This window comes from Heptranchias perlo, chromosome 4 (assembly GCF_035084215.1).
Source record: "Heptranchias perlo isolate sHepPer1 chromosome 4, sHepPer1.hap1, whole genome shotgun sequence".
NCBI classification, from domain to species: domain Eukaryota; kingdom Metazoa; phylum Chordata; class Chondrichthyes; order Hexanchiformes; family Hexanchidae; genus Heptranchias; species Heptranchias perlo.
Genome location: NC_090328.1, coordinates 55,996,125 through 56,015,649, shown reverse-complemented (window position 1 = coordinate 56,015,649; position 19,525 = coordinate 55,996,125). Strand labels below are relative to the sequence as shown.

General features: G+C 41.5%; 1 protein-coding gene across 7 annotated transcripts in view; it reads right to left on the bottom strand.

Annotated features, from left to right (window-relative positions):
* The window catches only part of apc (APC regulator of WNT signaling pathway), a 264,075-nt gene that overhangs the window by 96,197 nt on the left and 148,353 nt on the right, over positions 1–19,525 (bottom strand). For 5 of the 7 annotated variants that reach the window (XM_067982952.1, XM_067982956.1, XM_067982953.1 and 2 more), the window contains one exon: positions 7,480–7,570. The exons of the other annotated variants lie outside the window; for them this stretch is intronic. In XM_067982952.1, the coding sequence (XP_067839053.1) occupies positions 7,480–7,570 (91 nt within the window). The remainder of the gene's footprint in view (positions 1–7,479; positions 7,571–19,525) is intronic. 7 annotated transcript variants of the gene reach the window in all.

Genomic DNA, 19,525 nt, shown 5'->3' with positions numbered 1-19,525 from the left:
TTATATTGCAAATTTTAGTTTTAGTGATTTATAGTGAGGTGGGTGGCAACTGCAATGGCAACTATACCTTGGGAGAATTTTTTGAACCAGAATGTAATGGGGAGAAAAGCTTTGTGTAATATTATTAGTATGCAATGAAATTATATTACAAATAGGAAAAACTCAATTAACCAACGGAGAAGAATAAAACCTGACAGTCATTAAGCAAACAACAGACTTGATGGACATGCCAAACACAAGAAATTTTGTTATGAAGATACATGGTATAAAGATTGCATTAAGACGATCTAGGTGTAATTGAAAGGATCCAAGTCTGATGAAGTGTTTCTACTTGACATATTAACTGGTCTTTTATCTTTCAGATGCGGACAGACCTGGTGTGTATTTCCAGCATTTTCTGTTATTGCAGATTAGCAGCATTCAATTTTTTAAAAACCTACTAACAATTTTGTTAAATAACTTAATATTGAAAAAGCCTTGGGTATGCATAGCTACAACAACATGTTAAATTCGTTCTAACATAGTGTAGTAGTAGAGTTCTTAGAATCTTTTAGTGCACCAATTGTACTCTACATTGCGTTTCATTTCTTATCCTCAGTGCCACAGCAGTAACTGTTAACTGAAAATTTGTCCAAGAATCTAATTAAGAATAAGCTGGCTTTCTTTTTTTTTTATTCGTTCATGGGATGTGGGCGTCGCTGGCAAGGCCAGCATTTATTGCCCATCCCTAATTGCCCTTGAGAAGGTGGTGGTGAGCTGCCTTCTTGAACTGCTGCAGTCAGTGTGGTGAAGGTTCTCCCACAGTGCTGTTAGGAAGGGAGTTCCAGGATTTTGACCCAGCGACGATGAAGGAACAGTGATATTTTCCAAGTGGGGATGGTGTGTGACTTGGAGGGGAATGTGCAGGTGGTGTTGTTCCCACGTGCTCGCTGCCCTTGTCCTTCTAGGTGGTAGAAGTCGCGGGTTTGGGAGGTGCTGTCAAAGAAGCCTTGGCGATTTGCTGCAGTGCATCCTGTAGATGGTGCACACTGCAGCCACGGTGCGCCGGTGGTGAAGGGAGTGAATGTTTAGGGTGATGGATGGGGTGCCAATCAAGCGGGCTGCTTTGACCTGGATGGTGTCGAACTTCTTGAGTGTTGTTGGAGCTGCACTCATCCAGGCAAGTGGAAAGTATTCCATCACACTCCTGATTTGTGCCTTGTAGATGGTGGAAAGGCTTTGGGGAGTCAGGAAGTGAGACACTCGCCACAGAATACCCAGCCTCTGACCTGCTCTTGTGGCCACAGTATTTATGTGACCGGTCTAGTTAAGTTTCTGGTCAATGGTGGCCCCCAGGATGTTGATGGTGGGGGATTCGGCGATGGTAATGCCGTTGAATGTCATGGGGAGGTGTTTAGGCTTTCTCTTGTTGGAGATGGTCATTGCCTGGCACTTGCCAGGCGCAAATGTTACTTGCCACTTATCAGCCAAAGCCTGGATCCTGTCCAGGTCTTGCTGCCTGCGGGCACGGACTGCTTAATTATCTGAGGGTTTGCGAATGGAACTAAACACTGTGCAATCATCAGCGAACATCCCCATTTCTGACCTTATGATGGAGGGAAGGTCGTTGATGAAGCAGCTGAAGATGGTTGGGCCTAGGCCACTGGCCTGAGGAACTCCTGTAGCAATGTCCTGGGGCTGAGATGATTGGCCTCCAACAACCAGTACTATCTTGGTGCATTTAAAATTCAATTTCTACATAATCTCAGCCTTCAGTGCTGTTCATTATCTTGAAAACTAAGGGAAGACTCCAAGTAGTTTCAATATATCCAGCATCACAGACCAGAATAAGGCAAAAACCAAATGCATTATAAAACACACACATTATTTAGATGAATACACACAGATTTAAAAATAAAATTCCAGTTACAGATTTGTGAAAAACATACATCTTGGTGAAGTGTTGTTAAACTTTCTTCAGTCAGGAAACTAGACTTCGAAAAACATGCACATACCTAGAATTTGATGATTAGCACTCTAAATTCTGTATATTAAATAACTTGAATAAAGATGGTGTGACATTTTTATCACACCATCTCCCTTGTTTTAAAAGAAATCACAGCTGAAGAAAGAGAAAGAAAACAGCATCAACAAGTTTAACATCTAAATGCTGTTGTCATGCTGTGCATTTGCTGAAGTGGCATGTACTATGTTCATACACAAGCAGTGTAATCTAAGCTTAAGTTTCAGATGATTTACATTAACCACTCAAGGTTGTAAGTATCCATTACTAGGGTTTTTGTACCGAAGGCCTTAAACAGAAATGTAAGAACCCAAGAAAAGTCAGGGATAAGAAAAATCCATTCAGTCCTCTATGTTCATCTCTCTAGTACAGTAAACTAGGAAACTGATTTGTACTTGCTCAGATCCACTTAGGATCTGGCATTTTCAAGGTCTCCAAGACTTTTTAATACAAAATTGAAGTTGCATAAAATTGAAGTGAAGAATGTGCATTTATCTAGTGCCTTTCATAACCCTGCCCAAAGGGCTTCATAGCCAATGAAGTACTTTTGAAATGTAGTCACTGTTATAATATTGGCAAACACGGCAGCCAAATTGCACACATTACGGTCCCACAAACAGCAATGAGGTAGATGACCAGATAATCTGTTTTAGTTTTGTTGGTTGAGGGATAAGTGCTGCCCAGGACAACAGGAAAATTTCCCTGCTCTTCTTTGAAAAGTGCTATGGAATCTTTTATGTCCACCTGAGAGGGCAGTCGGGTCTTCATTTAACTGTGAATCCAGAAGATGATATCTGTGACAGTGCGGCAGTCCTTCCGTATTGCACCGAAGGGCCAGCCTAAATTCATGAGCTCACATCTCTGCAGTGGGGCTTCAACCCATTACCTCAGAAGCAAGACTGACCTCTCAGGCACCAAACTGTGCTACAGTGTGTATAAAAATTTCACTTGGTTTGTGACAGAACACTCTACCAAATTACTTATCCTAATCATGGCATCATCAGATTGGCTCAGCTGGTACCACTCTCACCACTGAAGCATTAGATTGTGGGTTAAAAGCCCCAGTCAAAGGCTTGAGGGTATAATCCAGGCTGACATGCTGGTTCAGTTCTGAGGGAAAGTTGTATTCTTGGATGTGCTGCCCTTTAGAGGAGGCATTAAATTGAGGCCTTGTAGACTGCTTGTTCCCACTAAATGATCTTATGGCACTATTTGGAAAAAAAAGCAGAGTTCTTCTGGTGTACTGACCAGCATTTGTCCCTCACTGAATATCAAAAACAGACTAAAATTGTTCATTTATCTCATTGCTGCTTGAGGGATCTTTCTATGGACAAAACAGCTGCTGCACTTGTCTACATAATAACAATCACTATTTCTAAATAATTCCATGTATATGAAACACATTGAGGTTTTTTTGAAACACGTGATATTGCAGCATTTAAATGAAATTCTTCCTTCAATCCCAATGTTTTTGCCTCTGATACCTATTGATAGATTATTCCTAATATTTATCACAAAGATTATTTTCTTTACATCTGTTCTAAATTTACTTTTCACTAATTTCATATGACATGAAAGGACTACACTCTTGATGGAAAGTGAAGCCATTAAAAACAGATGGAAAGATGATTATGAAACCAATTATGTATTTAGAAGTCCTGTATCTAGCACACATCCTTCCCATCACTTCTGTCAGAGCCATCTCAGAATGTCAAACCTCTAAGGGTCAAAATTAATGATTGTTGACAAAAGTTCCCATTTCAGCCAATCAGACATCCGATTTATTAAACGTGTACTACGGTACTAGGACCGCTGCTTTCCTTGACATATATTAATGACTTGGACTTGGGTGTACAGGGCACAATTTCAAAAAGACACAAAACTTGGAAGTATAGTAAACAGTGAGGAGGATAGTAACAGACTTCAAGAGGACATAGACTGGCTAGTGGAATGGGCTGACACAAGGCAGATGAAATTTAAAGCAGAGAAGTGCGAGGTGATACATTTTGGAAGGAAGAACGAGGAGAGACAATATAAACTAAATGGTACAATTCTAAAGGTGGTGCAGGAACAGAGAGACCTGGGGGTATATGCGTACAAATCTTTGAAGGCAGCAGGACAGGTTGAGAAAGCGGTTAAAAAAGCATACGGGGTGGGGTGGGTGGCGGGGAGATCCTGGGCTTTATAAATAGAGGCACAGAATACAAAAGCAAGGAAGTTATGTTGAACCTTTATAAAACACTGGTTCGGCCACAACTTGAGTATTGTATCCTTCCGGGTACACACTTTAGGATGTGAAGGCCTTAGAGAGGGTGCAGAAAAGATTTACTAGAATGGTTCCAGGGATGAGGGGCTTCAGTTACATGGATAGACTGGAGAAGCTGGGGTTGTTCGCCTTGGAGCAAAGAAGTTTGAGAGGAGATTTGATAGAAGTGTTCAAAATCATGAAGGGTTTAGATAAAGTAAATAGAGAGAAACTGTTCCCATTGGCGAAAGGGTCAAGAACCAGAGGGCACAGATTTAAGGTGACTGGCAAAAGAACCAACGGCGGAACGAGGAAGAACTTTTTTACGTGATTAGTTATGATCTGGTATGCGCTGCCTGAAAGGGTGGTGGAAGTAGATTCAATCGTGGCTTTCAAAAAGGAATTGGATAAATACTTGAAGGGAAAAAATTTGCAGGGCTACAGGGAAAGAGACTAACTGGATTGCTCTTACAAAGCGCCAGCACGGGCTCGATGGGCTGAATGGCCTTCTTCTGTGCTGTAACTATTTCATGTTTCTATGATTCTAAACAAATAAAAGCATTTTGATTTATTTGTTAAGTATTAATGAGGAACAAATGAGTAGCAGAAAACTGAGCAATCAAATTCTTTTTGATAGCCACTAATCTCAAACTGGCAAGTAGCAGGAAATACCAATCTTGAACTAATGTAAGGAGACGCACAACACCCGGTTATAGTCCAACAGCTTTATTTGAAATCACAAGCTTTTGGAGCTTTGCTCCTTCGTCAGCTCACCTGACGAAGGAGCAAAGCTCCGAAAGCTTGTGATACACAGAATGGTAAATATGCTGACAGGTGGGGTGAAAGGTGGGCTTGCAAATAGTATCTATAAAGTAGCATACAACTGGGATCTTAATTTTCTGCTTTAGTTTTTCTCAATAACAAAAAAGTTAAAAAGTCAAAAATTGAATGGTTCATTTTCCAAATCAATCTTGAAAACACTCAGCAATACCATGCTTAGCGACATGCTTTTTTATTTAAAAGCTAGTAGATTAGTAGATCTCCAGTGGTGTTGAACATGAGGAATCAACAATAAGACCAGTATGTAGACCAAACAAGGTTGTTAGTTGGGGGCATAACTAGGCCCAGATGTTGGAATGGGAAGAGGGTGAACGCGAGAGGGGGTGAGCACGAGACAAGGGCATGAGGGGGCGAGCGTGAGAGGGGGTGCCAGGGGCCACATGGGCAAGGGGTTGGGACGCAAGGAAAAGTGGGGAGGATACGGGGACAAGGGGGAGGGGCGGAGGCGGGGCAAGGGTGCCAGAGGGGGGCAAGGGGCCGGGCCGGGGGGAGGGGAGGGGCAGGGCGAGGGTGCGAAAGGGAGTGCAAGGGGCAAGGGCAATTGCATGATTTTGACTCAGTGACAATGAAGGAATAGCGATATGTGTCTAAGTCAGGATGGTGTGCAATTTGGAGGGGAACTTGGAGGTGATGGTGTTCCAATGCACCTGCTGCCCTTGTACTTCTAGGTGGTGGAGATCGTGAGTTTCGGAGGTGTTACTGAAGAAGCTTAGATGAGTTGCTGCAGTGGATCATGTAGATACTACACACTGCAGCCACGGTATGCCAATGATGGAGGAAATGGATGTTTAAGCCAGTGGATGGGGTGCCGCTCAAGTAGACTGCTTTGTCCTGAATAATGTCGAGCTTCTTGAATGTTGTTGGAGCTTCATCCATCCAGGCAAGTGGAAACTATTCCATCATACTCCTGACTTGTGCCTTGTAGGTGATAGAGGGGCTTTGGGGAGTCAGGATACTATAGCTCAATATACTATATAGCTGCTGTTTTGGCAGTTCATGTTAAATGGCAATAAACATTAAAATACCCCATCACAGTGTCAGCTACAGGCTTAACAGGCACCAAGTTAAATGTTGACACTTTTAGAATGGGTTTGTGATACTATGACCAAGGACTTTTCAATGCATTTTAAAATGGAATGTTGTGACCTACTCAGCAATTTTAATATATAACAGATGGTTATATAATCAAACAAATTACAGCTCCATAGCCATCCAAGTGTTATCTTCATCTGTAATCTCTACCAATAACACTATGAAACTGACAGAGACTTGTCAGTGCAACCTGGGAGACATACTGTCTCTCTATACTTTCCTTCTTTGTGGGTGAAGAGCTTGTCTCTACACTTGTCTTGTGCCCTTAGTGCTGTGACTGAAATTAAATCACATGATTTGAAATCAAGTACTATTACACAACACAGTATGAACTACATTAAAATCAGATTTTATTCTATTGTATGTTTGCAAGGAAGTAGCATATCCTGTATGAATAAATGATCAGCAATGGTACTTTTTGATCAATTTTAATCAATTCTGTTTTTATTTGAACATTGGGACTTTTCATACTATTGTGTGACTTGAAAATAGATTTTTTTTAAAAAGAGGAATAAGGAAATAAAGCATGAGATGGAGAAACTGGTAAATTATAGCAGGTCCACTGGAAGCTTTACGAATAAATTTTACAAGATCAAGTTCTGTAAATTTACAGTGGAGAACTGGATGTCTGCAATACCGTACAGCTTTGAGAATCTCACAAACAGCACTTTTATGTTTCAACATCCAAAATTTGCTTTATAGCAAGGTCTGTTGTTACAAACTCTCTCATTTGGAGCATACTGATGCTGCAGAATATGGTGCAGACAGACAGCAGTCAAGCAACCACAACCAGTCATAATAACAAGTATTTCTAAAAAAAACATTAACAATGTAAATGCTTTGAAAGTCGAGTATGACATTTCCAATGTAGTACATCACTCTAGTCCTTAAATGCTCAAATACTCCCCTTTCCGTTATTAACATGAAGTTGTAATACCTTCGTCAATATATAGACTTAATCTTGGAATGTTAAGAAAAGAACTTCACAGAAACAAAGTACTGAAAATTGAGCTTTAAAAATATTTTCCATATCTGTACTGTACCAGTAAAATGTGAATAGATTTTATACTAGGCACTGCAAAAACTGTAGACATACAAACATAACTGGCGATCCAAGGCAAAAACCAGATGAGGAACTGAGAAATTATGATTTCTGATGAACAGTTCTGATAATTTTTTTCAGAAATGAGAAATACCACTAGGATTTCATTTATACAATTGAAGCCACATCTTTTAATGACTCTCCAACTAAAACTTGGGTACAATGTTATTTACTGTATGTACGTACTACGAGACTTACCTTTTAGTCGTTCCAGTAGGTCAATCTGTCCAGCAGAAGCCAGAGCCAGAGCCTCGTCTTCAATGCTACCCTGCAGTTGCTTCAGGACCTCCTGCAGCACGAAGTGAAGCACAATCAGAATGGCTGTAATCATACTGAAACCCAACGTACAAGACAGGCTGCACACTACTCAGCAGCCATACCAGCCTTCAACTGAACAGAACCAACAGTATCACAAAAAAATCATCTTTGGTCCTGCCGTATTTCTAATTCCATTTTACATGAGAGAAAACTGAAGTTAAATCTTGACCCAGCCATTCACACATTTGCAATGACCCAGCACTTGAATTTTAACCCTGACGATTTGTCCTCCTTCACTACTTGGGCTGCTCCTAATTTGTCTATAAATTCAGTGCAAGTCTTTGACTGGCTGACATTTCTGCTGTACCAACATTTTCAACCCCTCAGTAAAAGTGCTCAACTATATTCTGAAACTACTTCTCATTTCCGCAAAATGCCCCTTTGAGGAGAAGGAAAATGTTCCCAACAGATCTGACAAAAGGCACACTCAACTGACAGAATTACTGTACTAGTATCGATTTATACTGTACTAGCATTGATTTATACAGATTAACATCATGCAGGTCGAAAGAGTTGCTGCTCTGAATCTCAATTTTCTCTATTACTTTGGATAAATGAAGCTTTGATTACATAACCTTTTCACATGAGTCACCTTGGTGAATGCTGAGCACACAATAGACTGGTGCTGTTTCTCTTCCAACTGCAAAGCACAAGCCAAGAAATCCAAAGTACAACCTCCGTATCTCAGTTTCCCACTGACTATTCAAAATGCCCTGCACAACTATTCAGCATTAACTTGCTTCCTGCATTATTGACTTGAACTTCTCATCAATTCAATACCTCAGCTTATACTGCAGTTACAACAACAGTTAACATAGTACAAACAACAGATTTTAAGATACAACAGTTGTGGTGTTGCCAAACATTGAGAAAACTAACATTCGGGGTTGCGTTTCAAGTTTCTTTGAAGTGAATGAAAAATTCTGAAATCTGTACTCTGAAACATTAAATTATAAAAGCACAAGTAGGGTATAGGACACATCTTTGAAGAAATTTCTAGCTAGAAAACACCAGACAGCAGTATCTTTTAACTCAGCATGAACCAAATATATCATTGCATTTTTAGAGATTCTTGACTGCATGTTTTTTCCGACTACTGTTCAAATTATGGACAATCTCAAATCTAGATTATTAGGTTATGTAAAATCCTCTTATTGCTCTTAAAACTTCATTATTTCTGCCAGCTCTAAGAATCAAAGACAATAATCAACTTACGTGGAACAATATCAAAACAAGTTTTTAAGATTTTTATTAGTCATGTTACTTTACTGCCAAAAACAATTACAGAGCTCCAATGTAAAGCGAGTCCACAAAAGTGTGCTTATGGATACTTATGGTAAATTCGTACTTCAGCCACTAGCAACATTCCTGGGCTCTATTGTTGCAGACGGGGCAAAAGGCTCACAGGGGTATCCTCTTTTTTCATGCAACCACTTTCTTTCTTAGTAATCCAAGGCAACTGCTCTTCCCAAACAGCATTTTCAGCTAGACAGGAAGGAAACAGTATTTCATGGCTGCTTAAACTGCAGCATCTAAGAGATGAACAATAGCATAGATATTTTAAAATTCACAGGTGTTTTGACCTTAAGCCAACTTTATTACAGGAAACTGACAACAACAACTTGCATTTACATAGTGCCTTTCATGTAATAAAACATCTCATGGTGTTTCACAGGAGCTTTATCAAACAAAATTTGACATGAGCCACATAAGGGGGTATTAGGATATATGACCAAAAGCTTGGTCAAAGAGGTAGGTTTTAAGGAACGTCTTAAAGGAGAGAGAGGTATGGAGGCGGAGAGGTTTGGGGGGGGAAATTCCAGAGCTTGGGGCCGGGGCAGCTGAAGGCACGGCTGCTAATGGTGGAGCGATTAAAATCAGGGATGCGCAACAGACAAGAATTTCTAAGGAGCTATGAAAGATTGTGGCCAGAGCCTCTGCAATTTCCACCCTTGCTTCCCTCAGTAACCTAGGATACATCCAATCTGGACTGGGTGACTTTTCTACTTTGAGTACTACCAGCCTTTTAAGTACCTCTTCATCTATTTTTATCCTATCCAATATCACTACTACCTCCTCCTTTACTGCTACATTTGCAGCGTCCTCTTCTTTAATGAAAACAGATGCGAAGTATTTATTTAGTACCTCAGCCATGCCCTCTGCCTCCACAAGATTTCCTTTTTGGTCCTTCTAGTAGGTTGCCTGCCTTGCCTACATATACAAAAATAGAGGAAAGAAAGCATGTTGGGGAGGTGGGAGGTGGGGGTGGGGTGGGGGCAGGAGAAAGGGATAAGGGGCAACTAAACAAAGAAAAATAAAGCGGGGTGGAAAAACATTTAAAAGGGAAATCACCTACTTAAAAATGATCCGTACATCTACAAGTTCTTTTTAAACCTGTTTGGCATTGCATATTGTTCATTCTAAAAATATTTTAATGCTGATATATACTTGCAGTAGATTTTCAGTTTTGACATTTCTCCTCCACTTCTTCATTAGCACAAGTGTAAAGCAAAACATTTGCTGAAACCATAGAGACAGAATATTCTGACATCACAAATAAAACTAAACAAGTGAAACCATCATGATAGAATGTATCGACATCATCTTAGAATTAAACTGCATTTTTTTTTAAATTGAAGAAAACCAAGGTCAAGGGCCAAGAACCACAACCAGAAAAGATTAAGTTGAGGTGAATTAGGAAGCAGCAATTAGCTGATACAAAGGTGGAATTTAAAAGCTGATGATTTTAGAGGAAGGAAAGACTGAGGTGCAAGCATTCCATTGTTTCCTTAGGAAATAATGTGTTAGAATAGGGCACTGCACGAGTCTCAATTTCAACAGAGGATGGAGGATCCTAAATGATACATTAAATTAGATCTTTATTAAATGTGTGTAAAACAGAACTCGGTTGCAAATTGCAAGGTCATACATAAACACTTAATGAGATTATTACACTATCTGGGAATGAAGTTTCTATGAATAGTTCAGTCATGTAGTTTACTATGGGATAGGTTCCAATTATATTGGATATCATAAGAAATCTGGTGGAAATAAAAAAGGAAATTTCATGCCATTTGTATAAATTTTGTAATGGAAACGCTTTATGTCTTAGAGTGGTTGCTATGGGCATCAGTTGGAGGATATATAACTTTTAAGTCATTTACCTTTATATGAACAAAGATATAGATTTGCTAACATTACATCTCTACTTTCTGGTCTCCATCTTACAAATAGGATATAGAGACACTGGGGAAGCTGCAAAAAAAAATTACAAGGATGATACCAAAACTGAGGTTATACCTATCAGGAAAGATTGAGCAGGCTGGGGCTCTTTTCTCTAGAAAAAGAGAAGGCTGAGGGGTGACCTAATAAAGGTCCTTAAAATTTCAGAGAGGAATTTTCCAGGGTACTTTTTCCCTTATTGGCCCTGATCTTTTTCTTCTTTTTTTGCCTCTCCCAGGAGATCACTTGGCTGCAAGGGTGGGGGGGTGGCGATGACGTGTTTACTCTGGATGCTCCGGCCATCATGATGTGGGGCAGGCTTGATAGGCCAGCTGGCCTTTTCCTGCCCGTCAATTTTGTATGTTCGTATGAAAGGCTTTGATAGGCTAGACATAGAGAAGATGTTTCCACTTGTGAGGGAGTCCGAAACTAGAGGCCATAAATATAAGATAGTCTCTAATAAATCCAATAAAGAATTTAGGAGAAACTTCTTTACCCAGAGGATGGTTAGAATGTGTAACTTGCTACCACATGGAGTAGTTGAGGTGAATAGCATAGACACCTTTAAGGGGAAGCTAGATAAGTACGAGGGAGAAGGAATATGCAGAAAGGGTTAGATGACGTAGGGTGGGAGGAGGCTCGTGCGGAGCATAAACACCGGCATAGACTAGTTGGGCCAAATGGCCTGTTTCTGTGCTGTAAATTCTATGTATTTTTATGTAATCTTTCTAAATTATATCAAATTCTTACGTCTACACGTACTGTGCCACTTGACTTCCTTTTGTCATGCTTCTGTCAACTTTTTCCCCCATTATAAATTCCTATGTCCACATTTATAATGGGGCTTGCCTATGTAAACTTACACTGTTGTAATCTTAACGGTTCCTCTAGGTTCTAATGACATCTTACTTCTTTTAGTTATGATGCTCCGGCCATCATGATGTGGGGCAGGCTTGAAAGACCAGCTGGCCTTTTCTTGCCCATCAATTTCGTATGTTCGTATGAAAGGGTTTGATGGGGTATATATAGCGAAGATGTTTCCACTTGTGAGGGAGTCCAAAGCTAGAAGCCATAAATATAAAATGGTATCTAATAAATCCAATAAAGAATTCAGGAGAAACTGATATTAAATTTGATTGAAGTTTTCAATTGTTTTTTAAATTTTATATATGTTAATATGCATTGTTTAGTTTCTTTAGGATTTGGTCTCCCCCTGCTATTTTAGCATACTAGTGAGGTTCTGGCTTAGGGTCTGCTCTACCCCTCCCACAGCTCTGTTGTTTCTGACCAGCACCGCTCACCCCCAACTGGTTGGCTTCTCAGCTGCAACTGCTGACCTCTCCCCCCACAACAGTCAGCCCTCATGGGTCCTTCATGATCTTCAACATGATCACCCTCCTCCTGCCTGTTTTCCCTCTGTCCAGATTTTCTTCAGGTTGCTATTGTCTGCTGGATGGGCTGGTTCTTGAGTCATTCTCTCTACTGCTTCTACTGTTCCATGCTGAATAAGGAGGTTCTCTTTTGAACGTCCCCCAGTGTTAAGATCTGCGATGTTCTGGCTCAATTTTTATTCAAGAATGTCTCAGCCAGATAGCAGCCTCCCTTTGGTTCTCCAGCCCCCAATTCCTCTTATCGATCATTTGCCAACTAATTTTCTATAAAAACTGATCATGCCAGGTAATTTTATACAAAAATCCATATTGCCAGGTAATTTTATATAAAAAGCCATATCCCACAGGGAATTGGATAAATACTTAAAGGGGAAAAATTTGCAGGGCTATGGGGAAAGAGCAGGGGAATGGGACTAACTGGATAGCTCTTTCAAAGAGCCAGCACAGGCATGATGGGCCGAATGGCCTCCTTCTGTGTTGTATCATTCGATGATTGTCAGGTAATTTTATATAAAAATCCATCTCGCCAGAGAAACATAGAAAACAGGAGCAGGATTAGGCATTCGGTCCTTCAAACCTGCTCCGCCATTCAATATGATCATGGCTGATCCTCTATCTTAATACCATATTCCCACTCTCTCCACATACCCCTTGATGTCTTCTGTGTCTAGAAATCTATCTATCTCTTTCTTAAATAGATTCAGTGACATGGCCTCCACAGCCTTCTGTAGTAGAGAATTCCACAGGTTCACCACCCTCTGAGTGAATAAATTTCTCCTCATCTCAGTCCTAAATGTCCTACCCCATATCCTGAGACTGTGACCCCTCGTTCTAGACCCCTCAGCCAGGGGAAACATCCTCCCTGCTTCCAGTCTGTCTAGTCCTGACAGAATTTTATGTTTTATATAAAAATTGCCTGCAGAGTTATATATTTTATATAAAATTTGCCTATTTAGGGTGAGTTCAAATATTTATTGTATATAATAACCCCCTCTCCCCACTCCAACCTCTCCTTCTCCTGTTACTTCTTCATCTCTCCACCTCCTCCCTTCCCCCCACCCCATTGTGGTGAGATTAACTTACTGATATTGCTGGTTCCCACTGGGCCACAGTCCATGAGCATTGTTCATTTCTCTTTCTCTCTCTCTTCCCCCCCCCCGCCCCCCACATGCCTCTGGCTCTCCTCTGCCTTACTTGCCAAATCTCCCCATCCCATAACCCTGCTCCACCTTCCCTCATCACCTCTAAACCTGCTCTGCCCCATGCCCTCACCTGGCCTATAACATTACACTAGCTTTTATACAAAACCTCTAACCCTGCTGTACTTTTCTCCTTCAGCCTCTTTTACGCTCCAACGGCCTTATCCAATTATCACCCACTCTCTAGCCCTGCTTATCTGAAGAATTAACTTTTTTGATTTGCCGTCTGCAATGCCACAGGTGATTGACTTGTATCTTATAAATCTTATGTCTGCATGTGCTTGTCTACAAAACTTTATTTCCTGTCACATTTTCCATCAAGCTTTCCATTATAAATTCCAACATTTACAATGAAAATTGTCGATGTAAACTCATCACCTTGTAATTACACAATATGGCAGCAGGGTAGCACTAAATTATCTTTTGAACAGTTTGTGGGACAAATATTTTCTGAAAATTTTTCATCTACCATTTTTTCCTCAATAACTTAAATTTCCAATGTCCAAAATAAGAGTTAAAAAATTTTTTAAAACTTATTTCACAACATGATTAAGTTTATCGATTGAATTATCTTTTTGCCTTTTAATGGCTTAATTTAAGCATTATTTGAAGGCCTCAACTTTTCTAAAAGCCTAGACTTGTACTTGATATTTTTGCTAAGACCTGTGACCCTGTTAGCTGAATTTGGATTTGCAGTGTAAGCATGTGAAATGCACCCAAATTCCCAGATGCATCAATACCATTCAGTAACTGAACTGCTAGAATGCTTTCTTCAGCTCAATTGTTTTTCAAAATTATTTCAAGAAAAGCTAAGACAAGTTTCAAAATCTTTAATCAAGTAAAGTTCCTGAGTGAGTGTAAGCGAGAGCTAGAGCAGGCAGATTACCAATTACACACACGCACACACACCTGTAACTTTTTTGTTATGTTCTATAAACTTCAGAAAGTGCATTAAGCTGAGAGGGGTGTCGTTACTCATTGTAATTTGAATTCTTTTTCAAAAAAGTTGAATTCTGAAGCAACAGCCTCCAATTATCACCAGATTACCATCTATGCCATGTTTTTTTTTAAATTCATTCATGGGATGTAGGCGTCATTAGCAAGACCAGCATTTATTACCCATCCCTAATTGCCCTTGAGAAGGTGGTGGTGAGCTGCCTTCTTGAACCACTGCAGTCCGTGTGGTGAAGGTTCTCCCACAGTGGTGTTAGGAAGGGAGTTCCAGGATTTTGACCCACCGACGATGAAGGTATGGCGATATATTTCCAAGTCAGGATGGCGTCGACTTAGAGGGAAATGTGCAGGTGGTGGTGTTCCCATGTGCCTGCTGCCCTTGTCCTTCTAGGTGGTAGAGGTCGTGGGTTTGGGAGGTGCTGTCGAAGAAGCCTTGGCAAGTTGCTGCAGTGCATCTTGTAGATGGTACATATTCAGCCACGATGCGCCAGTGGTGGAGGGAGTGAACATTTAAGGAGGTGGATGGAGTGGCAATCAAACGGGTTGCTTTGTCCTGGATGGTGTCAAGTTACTTGCCTCTTATCAGCCCAAGCCTGGATGTTGTCCAGGTCATGCTGCATGCGGGCACGGACTGCTTTGTTATCTGAGGGGTTGCGAATGGAACTGAACACAGTACAATCATCAGCAAACATCCCCATTTCTGACATTATGATGGAGGGGAGGTTATTGATGAAGCAGCTGAAGCTGGTTGGGCCTAGGACACTGCCCTAAGGAACTCCAGCAGTGATGTCCTGGGGCTGAGGGGATTGGCCTCCAACAACCACTACCATCTTCCTTTATGCTAGGTATGACTCCAGCCACTGGAGAGTTTGGCCCCTGATTCCCATTGACTTCAATTTACTAGGGCTCCTTGATGCCACACTCGGTCAAATGCTGCTTTGATATCCAAGGACAGTCACTCTCACCTCACCTCTGGAATACAGCTCTTTTGTCCACGTTTGGACCAAGGCTGCAATGAGGTCTGGAGCTGTGAGAAAATGTAAATAATTTAATTACCAACAGCTGTCGAGAGAGAGCGCGAGCGATAAAGAGAAAGAGAATCTTCAATTTAATGTTACTTCAATATTCAAAAAAAAAGTTGAATTTTGAAGTCAACTGATTAGCTCACCTGTGTTTTGTCCATTGAAAAGGTCAATGCTATCATATACAACTGTGTGCCAGAGATTCTAATTTCTAACACCTGTGAGACAGATGGAGGGAGGTGACAAGACAAAAAGGCAGGCAAGTTTTTTCCTTAACTAACTTGATCTCTTTTTAAAAAAAAAACAGAAAGCAAACAAAGCCTCTTTGTAGGAAACCAATAGGAAAGGGTAGGTGGGGAAAAGGTGGAAGAAAACAGTTGGAGGGAAAAGGGGCCTCTGACCTCTTGGCACCTACCCGAGGATGGAGAGAGTGACAGTGGGGTAGAATGGAGGGTGGTTTAAGGATGAACTCAGTGACAGTAGAGCAAGAGGGAGGGTACAGCAGTGGGGTGGGGGGGGGGGGTGTCATTCAAAGACAAAAAGGTAAGCATATGCAATGGCATGGGGATCAACTAGTATTAATAAAGTCAAAATGTCTGTCACATTTCCATGAAAATTTCTATGTAATACTTTTACCTGCAATGCCCATAGGTAAACACGCAAAGGATTTTCTAGTGCTCATGTGACACTAACTACTTTAAGTTGGCATGCAGTTTTGGTTTTACTTTCTCAGCCAGGTATGAGCTGACTTTTTTTTAAAAAGTTAACTTTCTAATGTCTTACTTTTTAAACTCAATTTTTGCTTTCTTTCAGGTTTTACTGGGTCTCCTGTTCCCCCATATGTGCCCACTCAAGCCTCTAGTGCAGCTATTTTGGCCCATATAGGCCTTGCATTGCCAACATTTCACCCGCTTGTGCCTTGCAATGCTGGCATTTCAGGACTCAGACGTCGCAAGATAGGGGGAACAAGGGCACCACAGAGAGGAGGTGGTGAGCCGCCTTCTTGAACCGCTGCAGTCCGTGTGGTGAAGGTAGGGAGTTCCAGGATTTTGACCCAGCGACGATGAAGGAACAGCGATATATTTCCAAGTCGGGATGGTGTGTGACTTGGAGGGGAACGTGCAGGTGGTGTTGTTCCCATGTGCCTGCTGCTCTTGTCCTTCTAGGTGGTAGAGGTCACGGGTTTGGGAGGTGCTGTCGAAGAAGCCTTGGCGAGTTGCTGCAGTGCATCCTGTGGATGGTACACACTGCAGCCACTGTGCATCGGTGGTGAAGGGAGTGAATGTTTAGGGTGGTGGATGGGGTGCCAATCAAGTGGGCTTTGTCTTGGATGGTGTTGAGCTTCTTGAATGTTGTTGGAGCTGCATTCATCCAGGCAAGTGGCGAGTATTCCATCACACTCCTGACTTGTGCCTTGTAGATGGTGGAAAGGCTTTGGGGAGTCAGGAGGTGAGTCACTCGCCGCAGAATACCCAGCCTCTGACCTGCTCTTGTAGCCACAGCATGTGTGTGGCTGGTCCAGTTAAGTTTCTGGTCAATGGTGACCCCCAGGATGTTGATGGCGGGGGATTCGGCGATGGTAATGCTGTTGAATGTCAAGGGGAGGTGGTTAGACTCTCTCTTGTTGGAGATGGTCATTGCCTGGCACTTGTCTGGCACAAATGTTACTTGCCACTTATCAGCCCAAGCCTGGATGTTGTCCAGGTCTTGCTGCATGCAGGCTCGGACTGCTTCATTATCTGAGGGGTTGCAAATGGAACTGAACACTCTGCAATCATCAGCGAACATCCCCATTTCTGACCTTATGATGGAGAGAAGGTCATTGATGAAGCAGCTGAAGATGGTTGGGCCTAGAACACTGCCCTGAGGAACTTTTGCAGCAATGTCGTGGAGCTGAGAAGATTGACCTCCAACAACCACTACCATCTTCCTTTGTGCTAGGCATGACTCCAGCCACTGGAGAGTTTTCCCCCGATTTCTATTGACTTCAATTTTACTAGGGCTCCTTGGTTCCACACTTGGTCAAATGCTGCCTTGATGTCAAGGGTAGTCACTCTCACCTCACCTCTGGAATTCAGCTCTTTTGTCCATGTTTGGACCAAGGCTGTAATGAGGTCTGGAGCCGAGTGGTCCTGACGGAACCCAAACTGAGCATCGGTGAGCATGTTATTGGTGAGTAAGTGCCGCTTGATAGCACTGTCGACAACACCTTCCATCACTCTGCAAGGGCAATTACGGATGGGCAATAAATGCTGGCCTTGCCAGCGACGCCCACATCCCATTAATGAATTAAAAAAAAACTCAGACGTCGCAAGAAAGGAGAAATAAGGGCACTCACAGAGAGGAAGCAGCGAGAGAGGGGGGGATTAAGGAGCAGTGGGAAAGGGGGACATGAGGACATCAAGAGGTGACATGGAGCAGCAACAGAAATGGTCATCAACAGAAGGGGGTAAGTGTACAGCAAGAAAGTTAGGATAAGGGGATATTGACAGAGGGAGGCAGAGGTGGGCCTCAAAAGACACAGGTGGACATAGGGGGCCATTAAGGTAGTGGGGGTGGGGGATATCAGGACTGAGGAAATGGGGCAGTCATCTACCTTCCTGTGAGCAGCAACACAACTAATTTTTAAATGAAAATTCAACAGAAAAAATGCTGAAATACTGTATGTAGAAATTATGCTTAAAAAGGCAAGTACACACGATAGCCACAGTTATTTCAATTACACAGTTATTTCAATTACTTATTTTGGAAAATGCATTATAGTTGAGATTTTGCATGGTAAATGGAAGCATTATTTTGCCTGAAGGTGAAAATACTCTTTAAACATCTTTGCTTTGATTTAGCATCAAAAGGTACCCTGACTGACATGACCACCAACAGCACATTGAATTTTACTGTTGTACTTGCAGAAGATCTTTCATCTCAATATTTTCCATGACCTCCTGCTGGTTTAGATGGTTTTGAACCACCATGCCTATGGCCCTTCTGTTTAATCTAGCATTCAGTTACATCTTCTCTATAGGCGAGATTTATCAGCTAGTAATGATTCAAACAGAAACCAAAACAAAAATTACAGAACAAAAAGCTATTTTTAAACAACATTTTTTGTAAAAATGCCAAAATAAAATTAACCTGAGTATTCTGGAATCAGTGCTCCACTTCATGCAGTTCAGTAATATTAAAAGAATGAGTTAAAAAAATGAAAATTTAAAATTATCCTAGCACAAGTAGGTTAACTAAAGCTGTAGATTTTCAATTGGGTTATACTTTTCAAACTGCAGCAACAGAATACTTTGCCACTTTCCCACCCAAACGTAAAACATACTTCGAACAGGTTTGATCAAAAAGGAATGAGTAAAGCTTTAAAATACACACAACTTACATAAAGAAGGCTTGACAATATATGCAACCTGGAATATACAGCCAGGATCACTAAATACTCGGAAGGAAACCTTGAAATTACACTACCCCAGATGATGGTTCACCTAAATTGGGTCAGGGAGGCCTGTTAAAAGGAGGAAGAACAGGTGGAACATTAATGATTTATTTTTAATTTTTAAAAAGCAGCAATTGTGGGAAGCTGGGGAGCTGGAGGTACAATTGAGTGGGCCACAGCAGGGCTATAGACAGGCAAAGATCAGGCTGAGGCCACTAGTAGCAGGGGAGTAGAGCCACAAGCAGAAGATGGAACCAGAGTGGGGAGCATGACTAGACACCAAAGGTGGGCTGCAGGTGGCAGAAAACAATGCAACCATGCAGGGAATGAGACGATCAGCAAGTCAAATGCCGGAAGCAAGCAGGAAACATTAGGGCTGCTGCCAGAGCCAGGAGAGCAGCAGGGCTAGAGGAGAGGGCAGAAAACTGCTTGGGGGAGGGCATGAACATTCAGTTACCTATCATATTAAAATTGTTGAGTGGGTCATAGCATTCCATTTCAAAATAAATGGAAACTTCCTATGTCAGCTTCCCCTATGTGATTTTTCCATTTTATACATGTCTACATTTACCTGCAGTACCTATTAGGCGTCTAGGTGGTGCCATAATGGAGCTGTACAATAGTTTTTTTAAACTGTCACATAACATTAGTTTGTAAAATCTTACTGTAAATTGGGTATTTAACTATCCATTCCAGATCCTG